The sequence below is a fragment of the Thunnus albacares genome, chromosome 20, assembly GCF_914725855.1.
Source record: "Thunnus albacares chromosome 20, fThuAlb1.1, whole genome shotgun sequence".
NCBI classification, from domain to species: Eukaryota; Metazoa; Chordata; class Actinopteri; order Scombriformes; family Scombridae; genus Thunnus; species Thunnus albacares.
Window position 1 is genome coordinate 26270663 of NC_058125.1, and position 18910 is coordinate 26289572.

The window sequence follows — 18910 nt, forward strand, 5'->3', positions numbered from 1 at the left end:
AGTTATTTGACTTACCTACAATGCTGATGTTACTAATGTTGAGAAAAACTATTTGATATCTATGAGAGTGTAATACATTCACTTGAGAGTTTTATCTCTGATCATGTGTGGGCACCTTTAGTTCATGATTATTCTCACTATACATGCTGCCACTTGGTGACATCATCAGAGAGCACAATGTATGTTTCCATAGTTATGCGGATGACACACAACTATACATCTCCGCTGAACCAAATGATATTGCAGCTATAAACTCCATTACTACCGGTCCTCTAGCAATGAATAAAAATTAAATTTACATTAAATTAAATTAAATTATTAAAAGAGGACAAAACTGAAGTCCTAGAAGTTGGCCGCAAAACAAAAAGAGAAATGCTGTTTAATAATCTGGAGAAATTAACTCACTGGATTAAATCTGAGGTTACAAATCTTGGTGTTATTTTACATTAAGATCTAAGCTTCAGGTTCCACATTATCAAGGTGAGGAAAACATGTCTTCATTTCAAACTGCCTTGATTACTGCAAGGCACTGTTTACTGGCCTCACAACACAGTGGTTGTTAGGCTTGAGAAAAAAGGCTGTGGTGTGTGGGTTTTGTAACCACCACAGCACCACTAAGGTTGTTTTTATCCGGGGCAGTATCGGGTTGTGCCCGACACAGATAAGACCCACATTGAGGTTAAACCCGTAGGAGGACGTTCTGGGATAAGCTGAAAGAGGCTTATTTAGGTTCATCAAGACTGGTGGTGCATCTGTGATCGTTGGGAAAAGGGAGGTGATGTTATGCTTATAGCTTCAGAGACCTAGACGCCAATCTATAGATTATGTAGACATGGCAAAATACTTTATGGGTTTTTGCTTATTAAGTCTAAAATTACCACCTCTGAATTATGCATTCCACGTATTCTATTTTCACTTAAATCATCAGACGTTTTGTAGCAGTTTGTTAGACGTCAGCGAGTCTGTACTGCTTGTTAGATAGTTATCAATTTGCGTTACCAATTGAAAAATGACCAGCATTATATGTTCAGTAAGAGGGTGCCATAACAACTGGAAGTAAAGACAGGAGTTTTTACAGCAAGAATGTTTTGAACATCAACCTCAACTTCAGTCTGAGTGCACCTGTTGAGCCCCGTATGACCTGCAACCACCTCTGAAGGAGGACGAAGCTCTGAGACTCTGGTTGAATGCTTTGAATCTGAAAAACCCACCCAAACATCTTTTTGTGTGTTCCTTCCACTTTGTAGATAAAAAGCCAACAAAAGGGGATACCTACCCAGAGAAGTGGCTTGGCTATGAAGCTCCGTTGAAGAAACCACATTGGGTGCTAGTCAGGCAGTCAGGTATGTCAAATTATCAATTGTCAGGCTCCTCTGTTTACACTGGTTTGTTAAAAGTATGTGTACAATTTGTAAACGATAATGACAATAATAATGGTGAAAAAAACAAAAGCTGTACTATAAAGTTTGTTATCAAATTAATTCAGCATTCAATTTAAGCATTCAGTAGTTAATACTTCAAATTATACTTATGAAATGTTAACACCAGGAAATAACATATACCCACTAATGTACACACCTTGCATATATATAGCTGTTTGTAGGGCCAAATATATATTGCTTATAATGACCACAATCTGTCAAAGTACAAATCAGATCATTTGCCATCATTGTGGATAATTTGATAGTTATGAAAATGTCTCATTTACAGCAGTCTACAGTGGGGAAATTATTATATTTGTTTGTAGGCTACATGTTGTTAATGAAATACAATTTACTATTTTACTAAATGACAATGCAACACCCAGCATGGAGCATGAAGCCATGGATCTGGATGTGCCAAACTCCCAGAGTGATGTTGGGTGCCAGTGGGATGACCGCACACTTGGCAACCATGGCTACAGTTCAAGTCTCCCCCTGATGCCCTTGCCCACCACTGCTGACCGCAGAACACAATGTGCCAAGCCTCTCTTCAAGACTTCAGGAGGACCGAAGCTCTCTCTCTGCTCTATACTGGCTTGTCGCTTGCTGCCTTTTGGTCAGTGGCTGAACACCTTATACCTTTCTACAAAGGAAGCTTCCAGCTCGACCCAACAGACCAGCTTCTGATGACTTTGATGAAGTTGAGGCTTAATCTGCTCCAGGATGACTTGGCTGAAAGATTTAATGTGTCTCAGAGTGTCATTAGCCGAGTATTGAGCTACTGGATTGACCTCATGGAAGAAAATATGAGGGAATACATTCCTTGACTTCCAAGGGAAACTATCCAATGCTACAATGCCCCAGTGCCTTAAAGAACACTACCAAGGCACAACTTGCATCATAGACTGCTCCAAGACCCCCTCTAAAAGGCCAGGAATCTGGATTCCTGGGGAGAGTCTTTTAGCCACTACTATGCCCAGAACACAGTTAAGTACCTGGTGGCAATTGCACCCTGTGGCCTAATAATGTTCATCTTCCCAGCTTATGGAGGTAGTAGTAGTGACAAATTCATTACATCCGACTCGGGGTTCCTGGAATACCTGTGTCCAAGAGATGAGGTCCTGGCTGACCGAGGCTTCACCATCTGTGATCTACTGTGTGAAAGGAAGGTGAAACTCACAATGCCTGCCTTTACTAAAGGAGGGGCACAGCTTTCTGAAGAAGACACCACCAGCACAAGGAGGATTGCTAACGTGAGAGTTCACAGGTTGTGCCAATAAACCTTGCACCAAAAATTGACAAAATTCTGAGAGTTTGTGCTGTCCTGTGTAACCTGCAAGGTGACATGATTCATGAAGGTCCTGAGTGAGATAGACTGAAAAATGTTAAACTGTGATGTTATTCACAAAAGACATACAAGAAATGTACAGTAAAACGTTAAAATTGTAACAAAACTTATGAAAGACAGATAGTAATTTCAACAGCATTCAACAATGAAATGGATTTTTTTTAACTGCTTGAATGTTTTGTATTAAAGCAGTTTTAATTTACAGTTTTAATTTTGTTTCTGCAGTTTATTTTGTCAATTGAGAAACTAATGATGTTTTCAGCATATACAAAAGTGTCACATTTTCATCTGCACCTATCCTGAAGTTGTGAAAAATAATAACTGCTAACACACAACAGGAGACTTCTTTCTCTTAGTTCATGAATTACATGAAAGTGTTGTTTCTGTAGAAGCAAATATTGTGCTTATTACATATATACAATGAAGAATGAAGAAATTAAAATTAATTAATGATTATTAAATGTTTTATTTCTGAGTTGAAGAAAGGGAGGGAAGGTTTTTTATGAATGTGTATAGGCTAAGTGTTTCTTTTTTCAAAACCCCATAAACATAGTGCTAAAAAAAACTTTGAATAACAACAAAATAATCTTAAGAAATATATACAAAGAATGACTATATACAGGTGAAACCATTTCTGTGAAAAAAACAACACCGGTGAAATTAATTTGATCTTCATTCATATGTGAATACTCGAGTTATCAGTTGAAAGAAAAATAAATACACAACAGTGTCCTAGTTTGGTAAAATAGTGGTAAAATAACTACAGAAAAGGGGAAAGTACTGCACACTCAAAAAACAGAAACACACAGAGAGAGAGAAAGATGTAATGCTCATACCAACCTCAGGGTGATGGTCAAGGGCAACATGGCTGGAATATTGGTATGAGCATTACATCTTTCTCCGTGATGCTATTTTTTTTTTTTTTTTTATCTCTTTCTATAGTTATTTGTCACTACCAGCACCAAACTAGGATATTGGTGTGTGTAGATTTGTTTTAAATTGATGACACAAGCATTCACACATGAATGAAGGTGAAATTAATGTTAAATTGCTTTGACCTGTGCTGAAATTGGTCAGTGGCTCTGTGGCTCTCCGCTTTGGGGCAAGGTTCCTCTGGGTTCCAGCATTCCAGTAGTGTTGCTCAGTAGTGCATGCTATACCAGTTAACCCCTGGGACACAGCATTCTGGACCAGAGACAGAGGCAATTACAGTCAGAATAAAATTAAGACATTAATTTCAAGCAACAATAGAGTGGTTGGATCAATATACAGAAATTCTAAATAATAATACAATTTACATATAGTACATTTACTTTGGATCCAAGTGATATGATTGCAATGCTTTGTGCATGGAGTCATTTCATATTGGATATATCATGTTTTGATGTAGAGGATTTGACATATCTCACTTACCTTGACTCCATACTATGCATGTTATAAAAATTAGGATTATACTGCAATTAGATGTCTTAAAACTATTACTAATTACTATGCGCGTGCTCTTGTTTTTGCATGTCATGAATGTTCCTGTTTTACTCTGCGAGAGTTGCAGGAAGTTGCAGGCCTTTTTCTCTGTAACCCTGTTACAGAGAAAAAGGCCACTGAGGGACCAAACAGGAGGAGAGTTTGGATTGAGATCTCCTGCCTCGCAGTGACGATAGGACTAATTGTTACTTGATTGTATGGAACAAGAAGGTGCATTAAGCTGAAGGAATTCAGGTAGGTGGGTGTAATGCAAGTGGAGCTTTACTGACTTGAACTCAATGCGAGCCGCAACAAGGAGCCAGTGGAGAGTCATGAAAAATGGAGTGACATGAGCTGTTTTTGGCTAGCTGAAGACCAGACGTGCTAATATCACCGATATTTTTCATTTGACCTAAATGTTATGTTGTATAATGGTTAAGATAGCCGCAACCATTGCAGATATTTTATATTTTAGCTAAATGGTGGTAATATGGCTAAAGTTAGGAGCTTATGTTACAGGTACTTTACATGTTAGCTGAATGTTTGTATTCATGATGGCTAAAGTTAGGAGCTTATGTTACAGGTATTTTACATTTAACTGAATGTTAGCCTTCAAGATGTCTAAAGTTAGGAGCTTATGTTACAGGTATTTTACATTTGTTAACCTTCAAGATGTCTAAAGTTAGGAGCTGATGTTACAGGTATTTTACATGTTAACTGAATGTTTGTATTCATAATGTCTAAAGTTAGGAGCTGATGTTACAGGTATTTTACATGTTAGCTGAATGTTAGCATTCATGATGGCTAAAGTTGGGAGCTAATGTTACAGATATTTTACATTTTAGCTGAATGTTAGCATTCATGATGGCTAAAGTTAGGAGCTAATGTTACTGATATTTTACATTTTAGCTGAATGTCAGCCTTCATGATGGCTTAAGTTATCAGCTAATTAGCAACTAATGTTGCAGATATTTTACAGTTTAGCCGAATTAGTCTGTATGATAGTTACAGATAGCAGCTAATGCTGCAGATATCTTACATTTTAGTTGAATGTTAGCCTGTATGATAGCTATTGTTATCAGCTAATGTTACAGATATTTTACATTTTAGCTGAATGCTAGCTTTTTTGATGCAGCTAAATTTATTGGCATTTAATCACTTTCTCTTTACCTTAGCCTTTATAATGGCCAAGACAGTGCAGCATTGCATTATGTGCTTTGTCTTTTATGAAATTATGAAATTATGAAAAAAAGAAAAATAGGTTCCAGTTGAAGTATTAACAAGTTATGCCAGCCTTACATCAAATGACTTTTTAAACAATTTCACTGTTGCAGTCAAATTTCCAATGTCAGAATAAAATCATGAAAGTTTTGCTAGAGTTGTGGCGTGTTCCCGTCATCAAAATTGTTTGGTGTAAGTTGGTCATTAGTTGTGCTCAGTGACTTCTAAATACATGCACTAAATAAACTAAATAAATGCACTTCACCCAAGATATCTGATCTTGCACAACTGTCTTCAAGCCTTCAAGCGTGATAAACAACACGGGAACACCCTCCTGTGAGAAACATAAACAGACAGACCAAAATTATACATCACTTTATTTCCTCCTCCAATGTGTTATGAATGACACACAGCGGACTGGTGAGTTCTGCATATTTACTGTATTTAATGTGTAAACTTACATTTAGTTTTATTTATATTGGATTTCAATTATACATAATCCATTATTTACATTTTTATATTATATATATATATTACAATTATATTTAACCTTTTTATAAAAGTTACTTTTTTAATAGGAAACTTTTTGTGCAACATGTCAAAGTACATATCATGAAAAGATTCTTTACTGATCTAGTTTGCTATTTAATGTTTTGATAACATATTTTTTATTATTACTTATTTTAATATTTGTAATGTATTAAAACGCTTTTCAAATACTTTCAAATATGCTCTTGTGTCACACCGCTGGCACAAATTTAACACAGAATGTCTTTTTATCTGATCTGTAGAAAAGTTGAACTGGGTTATGCACAAATACAAATGTTCTCTGTTTTACTCTTTTCTCTTTTTACTCAGATGTCATTCGAAAGAATAAGGAAGAGGGTTGAAAAGGGGAAGAGGCAAATACTTAAAGTAATAGAGCTGACCCACAACTGTTTTTAATAGAAGCACCTAAAAGTAATCTCCTTTTTAGATTGTCTTTCCAAAATTTTCCATCTCTTCAAATTTCCACCAATTTTCTCTGTTTTAGTTGAAGTTAATAACACAACTTTAAGATTTAATTTGTCAAAATGATATCTGAAGATAACAAAAACTTCACCATGACCATGTTAAACTCCACAACTCCAATTCCTGGTGATGGAGGCAGCGGCGGAGGTGGCTGCCCACCAGTCCGTAGTCAACTGGAGGGTGCCATCCTACCCCCTGTTATCACCATTGACGTCATACTGGGTCTGCTGGGAAACATAGTTGCTCTGTGGATATTTTGCTTTAAACTGAAGGCCTGGAACCCCAACAACCTGTTCCTCTTCAACCTGGTTATCGCTGACTTCCTGGCTCTCGTGAGTCTTCCTCTCAGGATCGATGACTTTCTCAGAGGCCACTGGGTTTTTGGTGATGGCTTGTGCAGGATCAACCTCTTCCTGATGTATTCCAACCGCTCAGCCAGCATCGCGCTCATGACCGTGGTGGCAATTTACCGCTACTTTAAGGTGAGGAAAGGAGTATGCACATTATATTATTGTCCACACTCTGATAAACCTGAAAATGCTGTTAATATTTGTGTGCTGAAACTGACACAAAGACATGCCTCAACAAGTTGATGTTGTTTCAAGTTGTTGCAGAACTTGCCTGAGAATCATCACATTTTATTGTTTTCTTCAGTATCAAAGTAATCTAGTGATAGTTGTCTGTACATCCATGGCTACACTGCAAACAGGAACTGCTAATAGCTGTTGTAAAGGAGACTAGAGTGAAAGCAACACCAGCAGGCCGAAGGGGACAAAACACAGTAAAGAAAGGATCAACATCGGATTGACTTTATTATAATCCTTTAAAATACGCCTGGATTGCCCAGCAACTGATTCTCAGGATTGGCTCGGGACATCTCTAATGCTAATTTAGACTGTGACTCTATCAAATCACATTGGCCTCCAGGAAATGACAATATAACATCAGCTCATTGATACATTTTTGTTCTAATTGAGGCAAAATGATCATCTCTGTCCTCTTGTTCCAGGTGGTCCATCCTCACCACCGGTTCAGCCGTATGACCAAGAGAAAGGCTGCGTATGTGTTGCTGTTTGTCTGGCTGTTGGTCATCAGTCTTTGGGCTCCCATACTGGCTAACAACCACATCAAAGGCAGCAACAACAGCACCTTGTGCTTATACCTCACTTCTTCACTCACCATCTTGGTCAAAATGCATCGCATCGTGGTGGTGCTGGAGTTCATCATCCCGCTGGCCATGCTGCTGTTCTGCTCCATCCGGATTTCCAGCTTTCTGAGGCAGCGGCAGATGGGAAAACTTGAAAAGGGGCGCAAGGCGATGAGGGTGTGCAACACCATCGTCGCTGTGTACATAGTGTGCTTCTTACCCACCATGGTGACGACCATCGGGCTGAGGGTCATCCGCTCGTACCGCCCACAGGACTGCGCCACCCTCTACACTTTCACCAAGCTCACCATCGTGTCTTTGGGGCTGAACTTCCTGAACTCGGCTCTGGACCCCATCTTGTACGTCTTCTCCAGCTCCATGTTCAGGAAGGCACTCTGCAGCTCGCTTCCCCATTTCCTGCGCTGCAGTCAGGACGCAGGCGATGCAGAGATGACTGCATCCTCAACTGAAACTCAGTCGACCACCCAGCAGGAACTGAAATCCGTGGGGACTGACAGAGGGAATGAAGCCATGTAATAAGCTTTTCTAACAATAACAATGACTGGATCATGTTTTAATGTCTATTATCATAGTTTCTTAAATACAAACTCAGTTATGTATGTAAATATACTTCAAACTTCTGTGGTTGAAGAGATTACAGATGTGTGTTTTAAATATATGTATAAAAAGTTTGGAAATGTAGAAAAATACACATAGATGCATCATCTTAGACAAATTTATGTAAATTAATTTGTAAATATATCTATATATTGAGTCATGGATGTACAGACAACTATCACTGGATTACTTTGATACTTAAGAAAACTTAAAAATGTTTTGATTCATCAGCAAGTTCTGCAGCCTCTTTTTTCTCAGATTTTTATATGGATTTTTTAAGTTTATTGGCAACGGATATCAGGGATAATGATATCCTCAGGAAGTGTAGGTCACACCAAATGATATCAGTATGTGTTTCATGTCTGTGTGGTATGATGGTAAGTGGTAAATGGACTGTACTTTCTAGTCTTCCGACCACTCAAAGCGCTTTTTTTACACTACGAATCACATTCACCCATTCAGACACATTCATACGCTGAATGGGTACAGGGGCTACCATGCAAGATCCCAACCTGCCCATCAGAGGAAGCTAACCATTCACACACAGCAATTTGGGGTTAAGTGTCTTACACATCGGCATGTGGACTGGAGGAGCCGGGAATCGAACCACCGATCTTCTGATTAGTGGATGACCCGCTCTACCTCCTGAGCCACAGCCGCGATGATCTGACAGAGTTATGACTGTAAGAAGGAGGATGATTTTTTTACCTGGGAAATTTTAGGATTTAGCATTTCAGAAACACCCTCCATCCAACAGCTCAGCATAGCTATTTACTTAAAGTCTCTTTTATCACCAAGAGAAGGATCTTCTGCAAAACCAAACAAACATAAACATTTCTTTAAATTTAAACACTTAAACTTAACATTAATGGTGAATGTACATTCATTCCAGTTTTTAATTTAATTAATGTAATAATGTAATAATAATAATAATAATATTTACTTGACTTAATGGTGACTGCTAGGGCTGCAACTAGCAATTATTTTGATTATCTGCGGATTATTTTCTCAATTAACTGATTAGACGTTTTGTCTATAAAGTGTCAGAAAACAGTGAAAAATGCCTGTTAAAATTTCTTATAGTCCATGGTGATGTGTTCAAATGTCTTCTCAAAAAGCATTTTTGAGTACATACTTGCCAGATTTCCACCAAATGCAACGCAAAATGTAACCAAATTGCCAGAATATCAGCAAAAGAAAACTTATTCAGTGTCTAGAATTTAGTGACATCTAGCAGACTTGGCAGAAATGGAATATCATCTTCATAGGTATGTTTTAATTAGTATATAATCACCTGACAATAAGAATCATTGTTTTTGTTACCTTAGAAGGGGCCCTTTATATCTACAAAGGGAGTGGGTCCTCTTCCACGTGGCCCACCATGTTGTACCACCATAAGCAGTGCTACAATCTCCCTCTTCCCTCTACTGGCTGCACCCGACTTGGAGTGTTTCTGGACTGGCCTGCTGGCACTCTGTCCTTCTACAACGTTGTATCTGACACTCTGAGTCACCTCCACACCTTCTGGGCCTGTTTACCCAGCCTTCTTGATTGGGCGTGAACACAACTATGTGTTCCTGACTCTGTGAACAGGCACCACATGAGTCAATTCAAATTTGAATACAAAAAGATTTTAGATACATTTTTATAAATTTTAGCTTTTGATTTCTACACATTTCTTTCCTGTATTCTTTTAGTCTGTTAACCATGGCCATCGTGATTTTCCTTCTATAATGGCTGCTGATGCTTTGCGTGTGCTCATGCACTACTGGACCTTAGCTGCCTTTGACATAATCAATCACAGCATTCTGTTATATCTGGGATATCTTTTTTCTGAAATCGAGAAATTAGTCAAATGTATGTTACATGATCTATAAATAAAAACAAGATTTACAAATGTGTTTGTAGATTTGTGGGTAATTTATGGTGTTATGTGTCCACGTTTGAAACATTAGAGTTTCTAATACTTTATTTCCATTCTGAGACTTTTTCTTTACCACAAATATTGATCTTTTTACACCACTACATATGTCTGACATCTGAAATTATCATAAAGAACTATTTTCTGAAGATAAAGGCCTTTTTTATTGTGAGTTTTCCCCCCTTAGTTTAGCCTGGTTGACTTATCATAATAGTCATTCTCATGTAGAGGCTCTAAGATAAAGTCGTATTACGTTTCTGTTCATCATTTCTGTTTCTGTGACTTGATGATGTGATGCAACATCCTTTTGCATTTTCTCATCTGATGTTTGAGGAAACAATTTGAAACAGGAAACCCTCAAAGGCTAAAGCCCATTAATCATGGTTTGCACTGGGGAGGGGCTTATCTTTTTTATTTTGGCTTAGGAGAGAAACATACAACTTTAAATGGCTGCATTTTGTATTTATTTTAAATATGTTTTTTTCTTTTGAAAATATGTGTTTTACTGCTGTTTGGTGACGGGGCTCACAAAACATTTCTGAGGAAAATAAACCCTTCAAACCTGCCTATTCAGTTTGTGTTGGAATGTGAAGGATTAAATGAAAGAAGCCTCTAATAACAGCCACTGTGCCAGCTGATATTATTCTCACCGTTGCTGCCACTGTTGTTTATGTTACTTTATTTGGGAAAACGGTCGTTAATATGCACACGTCACTAATGTTGGCTGTGTGCACGCTGTGGTGTGTGACTGATTCTCAGGATTGGCTCTAATTGCTAATTTAGACTGTGATTGTGACTCCATAAAATCACACTGGCCTCCAGGAAATGACAATATGACATCAGCTCTTTGACTCATTTTTTCTGTAATTGAGGCGAATGATCATCTCTGTCCTCTTGTTCCAGGTGGTCCATCCTCACCACCGGTTCAACTGTTTGACCAAGAGACAGGCTGCATACATGTTAGTGTTTGTCTGGCTGCTGGCCATCAGTGAGTAATGTTATGGCACTTGTTCATTTTACCTTAACATTAGCTTTCAGCTTTCAGCTTTCAGCTTTCAGCTTTTTAGCTTTTAGCATCTAACCGATAGGCTGGCTTCTATCAGCTAACGTTGCTAGCATGGTACCATCATGTTAGCCTGTATGTCGACCAAAGCTAACAGCTAACATTGATGTTTATTCATTTGGCAGATACTTTTGTCCAAAGCGATGTACAAATGAAGTACAATTTTAGTGCTTATTAAGTAAGTGATCTTGGAAGGGGTAGGTCTTTGTCTTGGTTTTTGAGGACAAAGGGGGAATCTGCTTGCTGACATAATGGAGTTCGGCACCTTGTTTCACCACCAACGGACAAAACAGGAGAAGAGTTTGGATTGAAATTTCCTCCCTCGCAGTGACAGTAGGACTAGTCGTCACTTGATCATAGAACAAGAAGGTGCATTAAGCTGAAGGAGGTCAGGTAGGTGGGTGTTGTGCTTGTTGGAGCTTTAGTGACTTGAACTTAATGTGAGGAGAGGAGGAGAATCATGAAAAGTGACATAAGCTGTTTTTGGCTAGTTAAAGACCAGACATACTAACATCATTGATATTTTTCATTTGACCTAAATGTCCTGTTGGTTTAAGTTAGCAGTGACCATTGACCAATGATAGCCTTCTTATGGCTAAAATTGTTAGCGAATTAGCAACTAATGTTGCAGATATTTTACAGTTTACCTGACAGTTTCATGATGACTACAGTTAGCAGATATTTTATATTAGCTGAATGTTAGCCTTCATGATGGCTAAACTTAGGAGCTAATGTTGCAGATATTTACTATTTAGCTGAATATTAGTCTGTATGACGGCTGATGAGAGAAAGAGTCTTGGACTTCAGAATATCTGATCTTGCATAACTCTTCACGCCTGCTTGACATGCAAGCATGATAAAAATCAACAACACAGGAGCATCCTCCTGTGACAAACATAAGTTCACAGACCAAGGTCATACATCACTTTATTTCCTCCTCCAATGTGATATGGATGACACACAGCTGACTGGTGAGTTCTGTATATTTACTGCATTAAATAGGTATTCTATGTTTTAACACTTTGTTTTTATTTTGTTTTATTATTATTATTATTATTATTATTATTATTATTATTATCATTTTTCAGTATGTATTCTTTTCTTATGTGTCAGTGGGTTTTATCTTCCATTGTCAGAATAAAATCAAAAGTTTTGCTAGAGTTGTGGCACGTTCCCGTCATCTAAATCGTTTGGTGTAAGTTGGTCATTAGTTGTGCTCAGTGACTTCTAGAAATAGTACTTCACCGAAATGTCAAATGTTTCGAGAAATAGACTTCACCCAGTATATCTGATCTTACACAATCTTACTCTTACTGTTCACGCCTGACGGACGTGTCGGGGTGATAAAAATTGACAACACAACAACATCCTCTTTTGAGAAACATAAATTCACACAGACCAAATTCATACATTACTTTATTCCCTCCTCCAGTGTGATATGGATGACACACAGCTGACTGGTGAGCTCTGGATATTTACTGTATTTAATGTGTAAACCTACATTTACACATAATCCATTATTTATATATAATTATATTTAACTTTGTTATACATGAGTAATGATAAGTTACTTTTTTTAATAGGAACATTTTTAGTTTATACATATATTTTCAAATGCTTATTTTCACAGCATTAGTTTAGTTGCAAGTTTAGTAAAATATTACTACTATTTACTAATACTATTTTTTGCTGTTTTCTAATGTTAACTGGAAAAATATTAGATAGAGCAGACTAGACTTAGACTGCTGTATCATATTTTCAAGTTTATTTGTGATAGAATATGTTTCTCATATATATTTACAGTTATATTTTCTTGGAATTTGGATTTTGAAATCCGAAATGTCCAAATGTAGAGTATCTTTAAAACTTTAAAATTCAAAATATACCATATGTCATTGTAATAAACAACTTTTAGTAAGACTTTACTGGTCCAGTTTGCCATTAAATGTTTTGGTAAAATATTTTCATTATTATTTATTAAAATGCTCTTCAGATACTTTAGCATTATGCTCTTGTGTCAAACCGCTGATACATATTTCCCACAGAATGTCTTTTTATCTGAACTGTGGAAACTGTTGCATGTATGAATGTAAATGTTCTCTCTGTTTTTCTCTATGACGCAGATTACATTCTATAGAAATAAGGAAGAGGGCTGAAAAGGGGAAGAGGCAAATTCATAGTCATACAACTGTTTTCTTCATTCTTATTTAGTCTTATATGTCTTTCCAAAATTTTCCACTAAATTGATTTGTCTGTTTTGGATGGACTAAAGTTAATATCACAATTTTAAGATTTAATTTGTCAAAATAAGTGAGTATAAGGAAAACTTCACCATGACCATTTCAAACTTCACGACTTCAATCCCTGGTGGTGGAAGCAGCAATGGCAGTGGATGCCCACCAGTTGATGTTTCACTGGAGGCTTTGATCCTGTTATCAGTCATCATTGCACTGGGACTGCCAGGAAACATAGTTGCTCTGTGGATCTTTTGCTTTAAACTGAAGGCCTGGAACCCCAACAACCTGTTCCTCTTCAACCTGGTTATCGCCGACTTCTTGGTTCTCATGAGTCTTCCTCTCAGGATCGATGACTTACTCAGGGGCCACTGGGTGTTTGGTGATGACTTGTGCAGGATCAACCTCTTCCTGGTATTTTCCAGCCGCTCAGCCAGCATCATACTCATGACCTTGGTGGCAATTTACCGCTACTTTAAGGTGAAAAAAGGAGAATACATGTTATATTATTGTCCACACTCTGATAAACCCGAAAATGCCGTTAATGTTTTTAGAATTCTTCACTAGGTCATCTGTTTTACAGCATAATACCAAAACCCTCATCAATGTCAATTGATTAGCTTTCCAGTAGTTTTGAGGCCTTTTTTAAAAAAGATAAACATGAAAAACTGAATGCATCAGCAGGTGATGAGTTTATCTGGTGTGATCACATGATAAGTCAAGTATATTTTTATTAATAAAGCCCAAAATCATAAATCACACATTTGCTTCACAATCTGTACATCATCTGTCTTTGCAGTGAACTCAAATTTTGAGGCGGCAAAGTCAATGGAAAAACAATACTAAAGGTTTTTTTCACCCAGTGTGCTGCAACTGATGCAAAGACATGCCTCAAGTTGATGTTGTTTCAAGTTGTGGCAGAACTTGCCTGAGAATCATCACATTTTAATGTTTTCTTCAGTATCAAAGTAATCCAGTGATAGTTGTCTGTACATCATTGGCTACACTGCAAACAGGAACTGCTAATAGCTGTTGTAAAGGAGACTAGAGTGAAAGCAACACCAGCGGGCTGAGGTGAACCAAACACAGTAAAGAAAGAATCAACATCTGATTGACTTTATTTTAATTCTTTAAAATACGCCTGGATCACCCAGCGACTGATTCTCAGGATCGGCTCTAATTGCTAATTTAGACTGTGATTGTGACTCCATAAAATCACACTGGCCTCCAGGAAATGACAATATGACATCAGCTCTTTGACTCATTTTTTCTGTAATTGAGGCAAAATGATCATCTCTGTCCTCTTGTTCCAGGTGGTCCATCCTCACCACCGGTTCAGCCGTATGACCAAGAGACAGGCTGCATACATGGTAGTGTTTGTCTGGCTGTTGGCCATCAGTCTTTCGGCTCCCACACTGGCTTACAACCACATCGAAAGCAGTGCCAACAGCACCCGGTGCATATTCTTCACTACTTCTTCATTCACCAATCTGGTCACCATGCGCCGCATCCTGACAGTGCTGTTGTTCATCATCCCGCTGGCCATGCTGCTGTTCTGCTCCATCCGGATTTCCAGCTTCCTGAGGCAGCGGCAGATGGGAAAACCTGAAAAGGTGCGCAAGGCGATGAGGGTGTGCAACGCCATCGTCGCCATGTTCATAGTGTGCTTCTTACCCACCACGGTGACGACCATCGGGTTGTGGGTCCTCCGCTCGTATCACTCCCTTGACTGCACCACCCTCTACACTTTCATCCGGCTCACCATTGTGTCTGGGTGGCTGAACTTACTGAACTCGGCCCTGGACCCTATCTTGTACATCTTCTCCAGCTCCATGTTCAAGAAGGCGCTTTGCAGCTCGCTTCCCCGTTTCCTGCGCTGCGGTCAGGTCGCAGGTGACGCTGAGATGACTGCATCCTCAACTGAAAGTCAGTCGACCACCCAGCAGGAACCGAAATCCATGAGGGCTGACAGAGGGAATGAAGCCATGTAATAAGCTTTTCTTCTATGACTATGACTGGATCATGCAGCACTTAATGTCTTTGATTTTTGTAGTATTTTGCACTGACTTGTCTGCTTGTTTTGTGTGTTTTATTAGCTGTTTTTATGCTGTTGAAGCTTTGTTGTACATAACACATTAGATTTTCAGTTATCATCATTTATTAAATCCAAACTCAGTTATGCTTGTAAATATCCTTCAAACTTCTGTGGTTGAACAAATTACAGATGGGTGTTTTAACTATATCTATTTATTGAACCTTTAAAACTTTGAATTGCCTTCAAAAAGTTTAGATATTTAGAAAAAATACACATTATGTGGCAGTGTCACAGTTCCACAGCTGCAGTGAAGGAGGATGAAATAATTTATCCAGGAGTTGCTGCAGTGCTCACCAACAACCACCAGGTGGCACATGTGAGCAGTCCAGATGCGGTCTGTCAGTCTCTCTGTAGGGTAGTCAAAACAAGCTCAGCAAGCAGATGCAACAGGGGAACATAGAAATGCCATGAAAGTATTTGGGAATTAAACATAATACTTACATATATTTTCTGCCAGGCCTGTACAGTATGCTTACATGTTACACAGTTTTAATTTCAGAATGGACATTTGTGTAATTATATCAAAACCAACCATCCATCCACACAGTTTAGATCTCAATATATGAAACATGGAAATTGTTTCTTTCATCTTCTCCGAGAAGATGAAAGAAAGCTGATTTATTCTCCTCAGTATTCAGAGTTAAACTGACTCCAAAACACGTTGGATGTGTATTATTCACAGAAAACCTGCTTTGTCTCGTTTGTGTTGATGTTCAGCAACAGTGAAAAACAGCTGTGAGCGCAGTGCCAAAACTTTGGGTCCATCCTGTAGGTCCTGTGGGCTGCCACTGCTTCAGCGTTTTGAGCATATCCCCTCATATTTTTGCTCCTTAAAACTGGTATTTTAATGTAACAGCATAACTTAATGTGGAGTGTCGGAGGGAGGGGGAGAAATATGGTGCTGCACATAACAAGACACATACAGGCCATGGATGTATTTTAAGATCAATAAAATTATTTTTAAAGTGAGTGGAGCAGTTACTGCAGCTGTCACTAGTGTTTATAACCACAATTGTGTCTTTAAATTGAGAGTGATGTCTTTGATTTTTGTAGTATTTTGCACCGAATTGTCTGCTTGTATTGTATTTTTTAGGTTTTTTTATACTGTTGAAGCTTTGTTTTACATCTGTGAACTTTGTAAGCACATTAGATTTTCAATTATCATAATTTCTTAAATCCAAACTCAGTTATGTATGTAAATATACTTCAAACTTCTGTGGTTGAAGAGATTACAGATGTGTGTTTTAATTATACGTATTTATCGAACCTTTAAAAGTTTGATTGCCCTCAAAAAAGTTTGGAAATTTAGAAAAATACACATAGATTTGCTGTGCATCATCTTAGACAAATTGATGTAAGTTAATTTGTAAATATATCTATATAGATATCTATATATTGAGTCATGGATGTACAGACAACTATCACTGGATTACTTTGATAAAGAAAACTTAAAAATGTTCTGATTCTCTGTCAAGTTCTGCAGCCTCTTTTTTCTCTGATTTTTATATGGATTTTTTGAGGTTTAAGCAACGGATATCAGGGATAATGATATCCTCAGGAAGTGTAGGTCACACCAAAAATATCAGTATGTGTTTCATGTCTGTGTGGTATGATCTGAGTTATGACTGTAAGAAGGAGGATGATTTTTGACCCAAATTCATCTCAGTGTCTTTGCCTCACCTTCAACTCTCCAGCGCCCCCCTGGGGAGGCTGTTGGTAGTTACAGTGTTGGGAAAGGTGGGGGGGCTGACTTTTTGTTAAACTTCCTGGAGTAAATTTCTTTTAGTAAAATGCACAGATCGCTATCTTCAAAATCTCTTCTGTTAAAAGATAAACTTCACAGGCTTAAGAGCTATTTGTTGTTTTAGTAGTTAATCAGTACCTAATAACTAACCCTGGCACTGTGTCACAATTTGGTGACGTCTTCAAATGTCTTCTCAAAAGGCATTTGAGTACATATTCGCTAGGTTACCATCCAAATGTACTGCAAAATTTCCAGAATATCGGCAAAAGAAAACTTAAAGATTCAGTGTGTAGAATTTAGTGGCACCGATTCACCGACTTTCTATCTACCACAGCCCCTCTCTTCATTCACTCTCTAGCTCACTTTACTTTAACTGCTCTCTCTCTTTCTTGCTGGTGTGCTCAGCTCTCTCTCTCTCTCTCTCTCTCTCTCTCTCTTTGTCTCTTGTCTTTTTTAAAATGAGTTTTTCAGCTCTGATCAGTCTTATAGCCGGCTATGATTGGCCACCACAGCGTGACGTCGGGTTGAAGAGGACACAACAAGATGCTGTCATTAAAAGGTCGGCAGTTGAAGCTCAAACGATGGAAAACCATGTGGAAAACATGATGGAAATATGACATTTCTGTTTGTTTCATGTATTCATTTAAGGAATGTTTCAGTCTCGTCATCGCTCCACACAGATCTGATGTTTTCAGCTCTTGAGTGACGTTTAAGTCACATGCTTCATGTACTTCATCATTTATTTACTAAGTCTGTTTGTATTGCACTTTGTCACATGTTGCTTTTATCAATACAGCAACTTTTCCAGCTCAGCCAAGTGTAAAAACTCTTTTACAATATTTTGAGGTTTCTTCGAATTTTCAGCGTTTCCACTCAGGTTTCATTATGTGTAAACTGAAAAAGCAAACACATCTAATGTCCATCTTGTCCCCATGATGGAGTGTACATAACAATTATGCCCCCTGACCGCACACACATAATCAATATAAAAACAGTCCATGGACCAAAAAAAGTTGGGAACCCCTGGTTTATACAATCACATTCTGGGGACTCTCCTTTCTTATGGGGACAAAAGTGAAGTCCCCATAATGTAAATCATTCAATTTTAGGGTGCAGACTGGGTTTAAGGGTAAGGTAAGGTTATGGTAAGTCTCCAGGAAATGAATGTAAGTCAATGTAATGTCCTCTAAGTAATGGAAACTGTATGTGACTGTGTGTGTTGGAGTGTGTGACCCGCCCCTCTCCTGTTGCTTCTCACACACGTGCTTCAAGCTTTCCGCAACATTTATAATGGTGGAACCTCAAACCACGCTGCTCATTTCAGAAGGTGATGTTGATGCTGACAGTGAAGCCACAGAGTAGAACTGTCAACACAAGATGTTCACCACTTCCGCCCTGGTGGAAATTCTGCTCTGTATCTACATGGTGAGAGATCTTAATTTGTTCTGGTGCTCTGTTGTTTCACCTGTTGCTTCCTTTTTCCTTGTTTTTTTTTTTTTTTTGTGTGACCAAATTTTTATTGGATGTTTTTGTTCTGGTGTGATGGACAGACAGAAAGTTGTAACATAATAATATATATACAGTACCAGTCAAAAGTTTGGACACACTTGAGGTGTGTTGTGT

At 38.1% G+C, this 18910-nt stretch overlaps 2 protein-coding genes, 1 long non-coding RNA gene and 1 pseudogene across 3 annotated transcripts; all 4 read left to right on the top strand.

Annotated features, from left to right (window-relative positions):
• Positions 1-893: 893 nt before the first annotated feature.
• On the top strand, positions 894-2980 carry LOC122970884 (annotated as a pseudogene).
• A 1663-nt stretch (positions 2981-4643) lies between these two features.
• Positions 4644-5611, top strand: LOC122970885. The gene is made up of 2 exons (XR_006399344.1): positions 4644-4879; positions 4935-5611. It is a non-coding gene; the product is annotated as an uncharacterized LOC122970885 (long non-coding RNA).
• A 108-nt stretch (positions 5612-5719) lies between these two features.
• On the top strand, positions 5720-8477 carry LOC122970879 (hydroxycarboxylic acid receptor 2-like). The gene is made up of 3 exons (XM_044337225.1): positions 5720-5874; positions 6313-6947; positions 7475-8477. The coding sequence occupies exons 2-3, from the start codon at positions 6528-6530 to the stop codon at positions 8147-8149; spliced, it is 1095 nt and encodes a 364-aa protein (XP_044193160.1). The 5' UTR covers positions 5720-5874; positions 6313-6527; the 3' UTR covers positions 8150-8477.
• Positions 8478-13492: 5015 nt separating this feature from the next.
• Positions 13493-16549, top strand: LOC122970881 (hydroxycarboxylic acid receptor 2-like). The gene is made up of 2 exons (XM_044337230.1): positions 13493-13928; positions 14762-16549. Exons 1-2 carry the CDS (start codon positions 13548-13550, stop codon positions 15437-15439), a joined length of 1059 nt encoding a protein of 352 aa, XP_044193165.1. The 5' UTR covers positions 13493-13547; the 3' UTR covers positions 15440-16549.
• Positions 16550-18910: the final 2361 nt, after the last annotated feature.